Source organism: Salmo salar, chromosome 01 (assembly GCF_965601325.2).
Source record: "Salmo salar chromosome 01, fSalSal1, whole genome shotgun sequence".
NCBI classification, from domain to species: Eukaryota; Metazoa; Chordata; class Actinopteri; order Salmoniformes; family Salmonidae; genus Salmo; species Salmo salar.
In genome coordinates, this window is record NC_138291.1 from 94486059 (window position 1) to 94498461 (window position 12403).

Sequence of the window (12403 nt, forward strand, 5' to 3'; positions counted from 1 at the left end):
CAACCAGTCAGGATGCTCTCGATGGTGCTGCTGTAGAACTTTTTGAGGATCTGAGGTACCCATGCTAAATCTGTCTTTGAGTGTTTGGACCATGATCATTTGTTGGTGATGTGGACATCAAGGAACTTGAAGCTCTCAACCTGCTCCACTACAGCCCCGTCGATGAGAATGAGGGTGTGCTCAGTCCTCCTTTTCCTGTAGTCCACAATCATATCCTATGTCTTGATCACGTTGAGGGAGAGGTTGTTACCCCGGCACCATACGGCCAGGTCTCTGACCTCCCTGTAGGCTGTCTCATCGTTGCTGGTGATCAGTCCTACCACTGTTGTGTCGTCTGTAAAGATAATGATGGTGTTGGATTTATGCCTGGCCATGCAGTCATAGGTGAACAGGGATTAAAGGAGGGGACTGAGCACGTGTCCCTGAGGGGCCCCCGTGTTGAGGATCAGTGTGGCAGATGTGTTATTACCTACCCTTACCACCTGGGGGTGGCCCGTCAGGAAGTCCAGGATCCAGTTGTAGAGGGAGGTGTTTAGTCCCAGGGTCCTTAGCTTAGTGATCAGCTTTGAGGGCACTATGGTGTTTAACGCAGAGCTGTAGACGTTGAATAGCATTCTCACGTAGGTGTTCCTTTTGTCCAGGTGGGACAGTGCAGTGTGGAGTGCAATAGAGATTGCATCATCTATGGATCTGTTGAGGTGGTTTGCAAATTGGAGTGTATCTAGTGTTTCTGGGATAATGGTGTTGACGTGAGCCATGACCAGCCTTTCAAAGCACTTCATGGCTGCAGATGTTAGTGTAACCGGTCAGTAGTCATTTAGGCAGGTTACCTTAGTGTTCTTGTGCACAGGGACTATGGTGGTCCGCTTGAGACATGTTGGTATTACAGACTCAGTCAGGGACAGGTTGAAATTGTCAATGAAGACACTTGCCAGTTGATCAGCGCATGCTCGGAGTACACGTCCTGGTAATCCGTCTAGCCCCGCGGCTTTGTGAATGTTGACTTGTTTAAAGGTCTTACTCACATCGGCTGCGGAGAGCGTGATCACACAGTTGTCCGGAACAGCTGACGCTCTCGTACGTGCTTCAGTGTTGCTTGCCTCGAAGCGAGCATAGAAGTAATTTAGCTCTTCTGATAGGCTTGTGTCATTGGGCAGCTAGTCGCTGTGCTTCCCTTTGTAGTCTGTAATAGTTTGCAAACCCTGCCACATCCGTCGAGCGTTGGAGGCGGTGTAGTACGATTCAATCTTCGTCCTGTATTGACGTTTTGCCTGTTTGATGGTTCATCTGAGGGCATAGTGGGATTTCTTATAAGCGTCCGGATTAGTCTCTCGCTCCTTGAAAGCGGCAGCTCTCACCTTTAGCTCAGTGTGGATGCTGCCTGTAATCCATGGCTTCTGGTTGGGGTATGTACGTATGGTCACTGTGGGGATGACGTCATTGATGCACTTATTGATGAAGTCAATGACTGATGTGGTGTACTCCTCAATGCCTTCGGAAGAATCCCGGAACATATTCCACTCTGTGCTAGCAAAACAGTCCTGTAGCTTAACATCTGTGTCATCTGTAGAATCTGTACAGATATCATGGACAGTAATGATTTGAGAACATTCCAAGATTTGATAGACACATGCATATTACCAGGCACCTCCTCTTTTCTATAGTCACAATTCAAGTCAGCTCTCCTGGCCTACGGAGTCCCCTTGGAAAGTCAACTACTCTGATCTGGGCTCCTGAAAAGAATGTTCTCTATAATGTACAGTATAAACAACTTCTGGAAAGCTCATGTCATGATATCCATTGAAAAGGTGTGGTCCACATATCTAAGTGAACCTGAAAAACCCTTTAATTGGAACAGAATATGGAAAAATATGACCTCAGTAATCCGTTTTTTTCATCATTTGTGAGTGGCAGCCCACAGGTAAGTACAAAGTATATAATTATATGAATTTGTATATTATACCTGTAACCCCCTCATGAAAAACAAAATGTCTCACAAAAATAAATCTCTACATCCCCAAAACTCATCACTACTGGGACAAGGCAATTTGCTTGCCCAAAGTACTTTAAACAATTCATAAACATAAAGTGTTGGCAGTATAAAAGTTATGTTTCATCACTGATAAAGAGTTCAATATCAACTTGTGTAACTATTTGTCATTTTAAAATGTGTTTCATGGTTGCAATGGGATGCAAATTCCATGGCAATTCAAGAACTCAATTCACATAGATGGGATCTAAACTGGGTGAACGTGTGGTGGGAGGTGAAGGGGTTGATTGTGTGTGTGTGTGCATGCGTGTGTTTGTGTTTGTGTGTGTTTGTGTTTACATGTGTGTATTCATTTGTCTCTGTGAGTAGAGGTGGGGGGATGCGCCGCCTGGCACCAAGCTGAAGGGCCAAGCATACACCCCAGGAAGCCAATCCTAGTACCTCACCGCTCCGAACAGAACACAAGCAAAGCACACTGCCAGGACACACAGCCGAGCCCCTTATTTACAACCCATCATGAATCACAACAACATCTTACTTCTGCTCCTGGTTGCCAAGTGCATACTTGTTAAGTCTCTCAGACTTCCAGTTTATTATCAATACCATGGCCTTGTTCATTCAGGAGAGTGCAGCATTGAAGGTAAAAATGTTGTCTCTGGATATGCATGTGAAGAAAGGCCTAATAATGTATGTCAAAGGTGCACATATGTGTTTGTATATATCTTTATTTTTGTATGAATTATATCTGTTTATTTGTATCCAACATTTATTTTCTATTTCCCTGCTTGTACAGTAGAATGTGTGTACCGTATGTGCAGTAGGATGTGTGTACCGTATGCACAGTAGAATGCGTGTACCGTATATACAGTAGGATGCGTGTACCATATGTACAGTAGAATGCGTGTACCGTGTATATACAGTAGGATGCGTGTAACGTATATACAGTAGGATGTGTGTGTACCGTATATACAGTATCGCTTTATCCTCACTGTGGTTTGCGTTCCTCCAGGGGAGAGATGCATTCACGTTAGTATGCTGACTCTTGGAGGAGAGAGAGAAGGAAGGGAGGGAAAGGGAGAGGGGGTCGGGGGCAATGAGTCGGAACATGCAATCCAGCTCCAAATTGGTGAACAGGCGCTGATAATAAGTAAACATTGATTGTAAACCGAGGTGGGGCTATAATTGGTAGAATGCAGAGAGAGGAGGCCTGGGTCTCACTCCATTGGTCAGCACAACACAGGGTGGGAGAGGCTGGAGCAGGGGAGAAGCTGGTACACACAACAAGAATATAACAGGACAACTGTAATCTTATTCAGCTCTGCAAAAACCTGGAAGGCGTTCCTTCCTGGGGATGTTTTACACTGTAAAGTGTGTGTGAATGTGCGGAGGGGCCTTTTTGTCAGTGGTGTTTGTGGCAGTGTAGTGACCAAACGTGTCTCTGTGTTCCTCAGAGCCATTACTCTGGACAACACTCTGGTCATCCTGTCCACGGTGGCCCCTGATGCTGGACGTTACTATGTACAGGCTGTCAACGACAAGAACGGCGAAAACAAGACCAGCCAACCCATAACCCTTTCTGTCGACAGTGAGTAGTACTGAAACCATATGGAGAGACACACACACACACACACACACACACACACACACACACACACACACACACACACACACACACACACACACACACACAGAGGGATGGGCATAAATTTGATAATACGAAATACAACTACAAAATACCCTAAAGATCAATGTATCAAAGTTAAGTATACGATTCTTTTGCAAAGTATTGTATTGAGTTAAAATACATGTATTTTAAAATACAAAAAACATTTGTAAGTGACCGGCTGAACAGCAACAACATTCTCAGGAATGGTTATGAAAACTTTTTACTTGCTGACTGTGATATGTTGTTGTTTAACTACCTTAGTTGTCCAAAATGTAAATGTATACTGCAAATCACACTGGCTATTGTCATTGGCCTTGTTTCGGAGTGGAGCTCATTAGATTAAAACTCAGCATGCTTTGCAATTGTTCATTTTTACATATACATGTATATTTAGTTCATTTAGCAGAAATTCCTATCACACCATAGTGCCATCAGACTTTTGATACTAATGTAGTGTGAAAGGGGACCACAAAATTGTGAATCATTATAAAGAAATCGAATAGAAAAGTATTTTGTATTTTGAAAAAGATAATTAAAAGCAGGCAGGTGCATTTCATGGAATTAGACACGATTAAAGACAAAAAAACTACCTTTTAAATGAGAATAGGCATTGGTCTGAAGACAAATAGCATCTCAATGCCTATTCCACCCATGCTCTACCAAGGTTTTCCAGCACACAGCTTTGACCTACTACAGTGGCTATGTTGGTTTTGTACTTCAAACTATGTGTAGGAAGGTTGCTTAGGATTCAAACCTTCTCAAACAGCATAATTCATACTCTTAGAGGAGGTGCTTACAGAGTAGGTGCTTCCACATTAATGTGATTTGTATCCCATACAAGGTAAAGTATTGAATTCTTCACACACCACGGTAAGACATTATCCCATTACACTACCTTTTCATGCTTTTTTTATTAAATGAAAGCATGCTTTGCTTTTATACTTACAAAACCATCAGCATCAGGCTTGATTGAGCAGTTTTGTCATGTAGTAATGTAGTGCATGCCTGTATTTCCTTAAACCTATATTTTAGAAATACATGTAAATGAAAAACAATAACTTAAAAATATCATTTTTTTCGTCAGTAGGAGCCCAACATAACAACAGGTGGTGGTGTGTTGGACACAGTGATCAATGGACAGTTCATTACCTCTGTCCAAAAAATATGTAGCTTTATGTTGTGTTCGTACTTGTATTTATTTATGCAATAAAGATTATGACAACAATACTACACATTTACAATAGGCCTATATCTAAAAATACATAGAGCCAAATTATATATATATATATATATATATATATATATATAATATATATATATATTATTTTTTTTTTTTCTTTAGGATTGTCATATTTGTGTATGTAGGTGGCAGGGAGGTCAGGCGCAGGAGAAACCAAATTGGTTAATCTGGAGTATTTAATTAACCTGTTGGGTCTAGGGGGCAGCATTTGCACGTCTGGATAAAAAAAATGTACCCGATTTAATCTGGTTACTAATCCTACCCAGTAACTAGAATATGCATATACTTATTATATATGGATAGAAAACACTCTAAAGTTTCCAAAACTGTTTGAATGGTGTCTGTGAGTATAACAGAACTCATTTGGCAGGCAAAACCCTGAGACATTTTCTGACAGGAAGTGGATACCTGATGTGTTGTATTGACTTTAAACCTATCCCATTGAAAAACACAGGGGTTTAGGAATATTTTGGCACTTCCTATTGCTTCCACTAGATGTCACCAGCCTTTACAAAGTGTTTTGAGTCTTCTGGAGGGAGATCTGACCGAACAAGAGCCATGGAACGGTGATGTCCCATTAGACACCTGGCGCGCTAGTTCATGTTGGGTACCCTCGTTCCAATACGTTATAAAAGAGTATGCATTCGTCCACCTTGAATATTATTCATGTTCTGGTTAAAAAAGGCCCTAATGATTTATGCTATACAACGTTTGACATGTTTGAACGAACGGAAATATATTTTTTCCCCTCGTTCATGACGAGAAGTCCGGCTGGCTTACATCATGTGCTAACGAGACGGAGATTTTTGGACATAAATGATGAGCTTTTTTGAACAAAACTACATTCGTTATGGACCTGTGATACCTGGAAGTGACATCTGATGAAGAGAATCAAAGGTAATGGATTATTTACATAGTATTTTCGATTTTAGATCTCCCCAACATGACGTCTAGTCTGTATCGCAACGCGTATTTTTCTGGGCGCAGTGCTCAGATTATTGCAAAGTGTGATTTCCCAGTAAGGTTATTTTTAAATCTGGCAAGTTGATTGCGTTCAAGAGATGTAAATCTATAATTCTTTAAATGACAATATAATATTTTACCAATGTTTTCTAATTTTAATTATTTAATTTCTGACGCTGACTTGACTGCCGGTTATTGGAGGGAAACGATTTCCTCAACATCAATGCCATAGTAAAACGCTGTTTTTGGATATAAATATGAACTTGATAGAACTAAAAATGCATGCATTGTCTAACATAATGTCCTAGGAGTGTCATCTGATGGAGATTGTAAAAGGTTAGTGCATCATTTTAGCTGGTTTTATGGTTTTGGTGACCCTGTCTTTGACTTGACAAAACATTACACACAACTCTTGTAAATGTACTGTCCTAACATACTCTAAATTTATGCTTTCGCCGTAAAACCTTTTTGAAATCGTAAAACGTGGTTAGATTAAGGAGATGTTTATCTTTCAAATGGTGTAACATAGTTGTATTTTTGAAAAATTTGAATTTTGACATTTATTTGGATTCAAATTTGCCGCTCTTGAAATGCACCTGCTGTTGATGGAGTGCACCACGGGTGGCACGCTAGCGTCCCACCTAGCCCCAAGAGGTTAAAAAACAAACTCCAAAACCAAAGTACAAAATAACATGGGTAACATATACCCGTTGCACACCGATTTCAAAACACACCTAACATAACATCACAAAAACAATCACCGACAAGGACATGAGGGGAAACAGAGGGTTAAATACACAACATGTAATTAATGGGATTGGAAACAGGTGTGTAGGAAAACAAGACAAGGCCAATGTAAAATTAAAAACGGATCAATGATGTCTAGAAGACCGGTGACGTCGACCGCCGAACACCACCCGAGCAAGGAGGGGCATCGACTTCGGTAGAAGTCGTGACAGTACCCCCCCCTCCCCCCCCCCCCCCATTTTCATCGAGATTTGAATTTAACACTGAGCTTCATCCAATGCCTAATATAGACATGACTTTCGTCACATCTATAATTGTAGAGGGAGCAAACATTGCCTATGGCACAGTCAGGGGGAGAGTTGATTAGAACAGAACTCAGACCCAGACATTAGATCTCAGATGAGTAGAGCTAGTTGATGAGTAGAGGGACCGGAACAGAGCAGACAGATCAGAACAGAGCAGACAGAACAGAACAGACAGTCCAGACGGAACAAAACAGACATAACCTCTAGGGGACCCCTTCCTGTTCTTATCCCGTTAACCTGTTGGGGACCCCTTCCCGCTCTGATCCCGTTAACGGGATTGCTTGACAAGATACCATGGCGGGAAATTCAAAACTGCAAGAATCTAATAATTTCAATTTCTCAAACAATCAACTATTTTACACCATTTGAAAGATAAACATCTCCTAAATCCAACCACATTGTCCGATTTCAAAGAGGCTTTACGGCAAAAGCATAAAGATAGGTTAACCTCTTACATCTAGACGTTCCGCTAGCGGAACACCTGCTCCAATATCCAAAGATGGGCATGGCGCGAAATACAAATTCCTCTAAAATCCGAAAACTTCCATTTTTCAAACATATGACTATTTTACAGCATTTTAACCTCTTACATCTAGACGTTCCGCTAGCGGAACACCTGCTCCAATATCCAATGATAGGCGTGGCGCGAATTACAAATTCCTCAAAAATACAAAAACTTCCATTTTTCAAACATATGACTATTTCACAGCATTTTAAAGACAAGACTCTCCTTTATCTAACCACACTGTCGGATTTCAAAAAGGCTTTACAGCGAAAGCAAAACATTAGATTATGTCAGCAGAGTACCAAGCCAGAAATAATCAGACACCCATTTTTCAAGCTAGCATATAATGTCACAAAAACCCAGAAGACAGCTAAATGCAGCACTAACCTTTGATGATCTTCATCAGTTGACACACCTAGGACATTATGTTATACAATACATGCATGTTTTGTTCAATCAAGTTCATATTTATATCAAAAAACAGCTTTTTACATTAGCATGTGACGTTCAGAACTAGCATAGGAATTTGCTAATAATTTACTAAATTACTCACGATAAACGTTCACAAAAAGCATAACAATTATTTTACGAATTATAGATACAGAACTCCTCTATGCACTCGATATGTCCGATTTTAAAATAGCTTTTTGGTGAAAGCACATTTTGCAATATTCTAAGTACATAGCCCAGGCATCACGGGCTAGCTATTTAGACACCCGGCAGGTTTAGCCTTCACCAAAATCAGATTTACTATTATAAAAGTTTGATTACCTCAGAATGCACTCCCAGGACTGCTACTTCAATAACAAATGTTGGTTTGGTCCAAAATAATCCATCGTTATATCCAAATTGCGGCGTTTTGTTCGTGCGTTCCAGACACTATCTGAAAGGGTAAATAAGGGTCGTGCGCATGGCGCAATTCGTGACAAAAAAAATCTAAATATTCCATTACCGTACTTCGAAGCATGTCAACCGCTGTTTAAAATCAATTTTTATGCCATTTTTCTCGTAAAAAAGCGATAATATTCCGACCAGGAATGTCCATTTAGCTAAACAGAGGAAAGTAAACAAAGCTTTCGGTCGACGCGGGCACGAGCCTGAGTCTCACAGTACTGTAACCAGCCACTACCCAAACGCGCTACTTTTTTTCAGCCAGAGCCTGCAAAGCCACGATTCAGCTTTTTACCGCCTTCTGAGACCCTATGGCAGCCGTAGGAAGTGTCACGGGACAGCTAAGATCCTCACTCTTCAATAAACACAGACAAGAAGAACGACACCTTGTCAGACAGGCCACTTCCTGCATGAAACCTTCTCAGTTTTTTGCCTGCCAAATGAGTTCTGTTATACTCACAGACATCATTCAAACAGTTTTAGAAACTTTAGGGTGTTTTCTATCCATATGTAATAAGTATATGCATATTCTAGTTACTGGGTAGGAGTGGTAACCAGATTAAATCGGGTACGTTTTTTATCCAGCCGTGAAAATACTGCCCCCTAGCCATAACAGGTTAAAGACAAGACTCTCGTTAATCTAACCACACTGTCCGATTTCAAAAAGGCTTTACAGCGAAAGCAAAACATTACATTATGTCAGCAGAGTACCCAGCCAGAAATAATCAGACACCCATTTTTCAAGCTAGCATATAATGTCACAAAAAACAAAACCACAGCTAAATGCAGCACTAACCTTTGATGATCTTCATCAGATGACAACCCTAGGACATTATGTTATACAATGCATGCATGTTTTGTTCAATCAAGTTCATATTTATATCAAAAACCAACTTTTTTACATTAGCATGTGATGTTCAGAACTAGCATACCCCCCGCAAACATCCGGTGAATTTACTAAATTACTCACGATAAACGTTCACAAAAAACATAACAATTATTTTAAGAATTATAGATACAGAACTCCTCTATGCACTCGATATGTCCGATTTTAAAATAGCTTTTTGGTGAAAGCACATTTTGCAATATTCTCAGTAGATAGCCCAGCCATCACGGCTAGCCATTTAGACACCGACCAAGTTTAACCCTGACCAAACTCCGATTTACTATTACAAAAGTTTGATTACCTTTGTTGTCTTCATCAGAATGCACTCCCAGGACTGCTACTTCAATATCAAATGTTGGTTTGGTCCAAAATAATCCATCGTTATATCCAAATAGCGGCGTTTTGTTCGTGCGTTCTAGACACTATCCGAAGTGTAAATAAGGGTTACGAGCATGGCGCAATTCGTGACAAAAGATTTCTAAATATTCCATTACCGTACTTCGAAGCATGTCAACCGCTGTTTAAAATCAATTTTTATGCAATTTTTCTCGTAAAAAAGCGATAATATTCCGACCAGGAATCTGCGTTTAGGTAAACAGAGGAAAGAAAACAAAGCATTCGGTCGACGCGGGCACGCACCTGAGTCTCACAGTACTGTAACCAGCCACTACCCAAACTCGCTACTTTGTTTCAGCCAGAGCCTGCAAAGCCACGATTCAGCTTTTTGCCACCTTCTGAGAGACCATGTGAGCCGTAGGAAGTGTCACGTAACAGCAGAGATCCTTTGTAATGGATAGAGATGGCAAAGAAGGCCAAGAAATGGTCAGACAGGGTACTTCCTGTACAGAATCTTCTCAGGTTTTGGCCTGCCAAATGAGTTCTGTTATACTCACAGACACCATTCAAACAGTTTTAGAAACTTTGGAGTGTTTTCTATCCAAAGCTAATAATTATATGCATATTCTAGTTTCTGGGCAGGAGTAATAATCAGATTAAATCAGGGACGTTTTTTATCCGGCTGTGAAAATACTGCCCCCTATCCATAACAGGTTATGTTCGGAGAGTACATTGAAAATAGCTGTGTGTAATGTTTTGTCAATGCAAAGACAGGCGTCACCAAAAGCAGAAAACCAGCTAAAATTATGCACTAACCTTTGACAATCTTCATCAGATGACACTCCTAGGACATTATGTTAGACAATACATGCATTTTTTGTTCCATCAAGTTCATATTTATATCTAAAAACAGCATTTTTTCATCGGCGCGTGACGTTCAGAAAATGTATCTCCCTCAAAAACTGCCGGTGAATAAAAAAAAAAACTAATTATAAAACGTGGATATAATATTAAACTGTTATTCAAAGAATTATAGATTAATATCTCGTGAAAGCAACCGCATTGACAGATTTCAAAATAACTTTACTGGGAAAGCACACTTTGTAATAATCTGACTACTGCGCTCAGAAAAATAGGCTAGGCTATACAGTTAGCCTGCATGTTGGAGTCATCTAACATCATAAATAACATTAGAACTATTCCCTTACCTTTAATAATCTTCATCAGAAGGTACTTCCAGGAAGCCCAGGTCCACAACAAATGTTGTTTCTTTCGACAAAGTTCATAATTTATGTCCAAATAACTCCAAGTTGTTCCATGTTGTTAGCGCGTTCGGTAGGCTACTCAAAATGTAGGGCGGGGGAGGGAAAAGTCACGACGAAAAGTAATAAAAAAAAATCTATTAACGTTCGTTCAAACATGTCAAACGTTGTTTAGCATCAACCTTTAGGGCCTTGAGAACGTGAAACGGATAAATATTTCAACAGGACCTCTCCTGTGTCTTGATAAATGTTTGAAATACAAAGACTCATCTCACATGAACGCGCATGTCTCTGTTCATCATAGACACTTCAAACAACTTTATAAAGATCGTTGACATCTAGTGGAAGCCGTAGGAAGTGCAAAATGAATCCTTTGTCACTGTGTGTTCTATTGGCAATGACTCGAAGATAGTACAGCCACAAAATTCTCATTTCCTGCTTGTATTTTTCTAAGGTTTTTGCCTGCCATATGAGTTCTGTTATACTTACAGACACCATTCAAACAGTTTTTAGAAAATTCAGAGTGTTTTCTATCCAAATCTGTTAATAATATGCATATCCTAGCTTCTGAGTTGGTGTAGGAGGCAGTTAAAAATGGGAACATATTTTTTTCAAAATTCTCAATACTGCCCCCTAGCCCCAACTAGTTTTAATGGGATAGATTTTGACAACAGCCAGTGGAAAATCAGAGCGCCAAATTCAAAACAGCTAAAATCTCATAATTCCATTTTCAATAACAATCAACTATTTTACACCATTTTAAGATAAGACTCTCGTTAATCCAACCACATTGTCCGATTTCAAAAAGGCTTTATGGCGAAAGCATAAAATTAGATTATGTAAGGACAGTTCCAACACAAGAAAAACCACACAGCCATTTTCCTAGCAAGGACAGGCGTCGCAAATACCAGAAATTCAGCTAAAATTATACACTAACCTTTGACAATCTTCATCAGATGACACTCCTAGGACATTATGTTACACAATACATGTATGTTTTGCTCGATAAAGTTCATATTTATATCCAAAAACAGCATTTTACATTGGCGCGTAATGTTGAGAAATGTTTTCCCTCCAAACCTTCGGTGAATGCGCACAATGAGCACACATATTACAGAAATCCTCATCATAAACTTTGATCAATATGGAAGTGTTATGCACAGAATTATATATACACTTCTCCTAAATGTAACTGCTTTGTCAGATTTCAAAAAAGGTTCACGGCGAAAGCACCATTTGCAATAATCTGAGTACAGCCCAGAAGACACCAATAACAAGCAAACAGAAACCCGCCATCTTGGAGTCAATAAAACTAAGAAATGACATTATAAATATTCACTTACCTTTGATTATCTTCATCAGAAGGCACTCCCAGGAACCCTGCTCCACAATAAATGTTCGATAAAGTTAATATTTATGTCCAAATAATCAATTTTGTTCGCGCATTAGGTTCACTATCCAAATCCACAACGCGCATGCTTACTTAGTCCAGACGAAAAGTCAAAAAAGTTATACTACAGTTTCTAGAAACATGTCAAACAATGTATAGAATCAATCTTTAGGTTGTTTTTATCATATATCTTGAATAAAATTCCAACCGGACCTATCCGTT

At 39.8% G+C, this 12403-nt stretch overlaps 1 protein-coding gene across 1 annotated transcript in view; it reads left to right on the plus strand.

Annotated features, from left to right (window-relative positions):
• The window catches only part of LOC145865463 (protein sidekick-2), a 73242-nt gene that overhangs the window by 14768 nt on the left and 46071 nt on the right, over positions 1–12403 (plus strand). The window contains exon 2 of the mRNA XM_082970364.1: positions 3442–3575. Coding sequence (XP_082826490.1) covers positions 3442–3575 — 134 coding nt within the window. The remainder of the gene's footprint in view (positions 1–3441; positions 3576–12403) is intronic.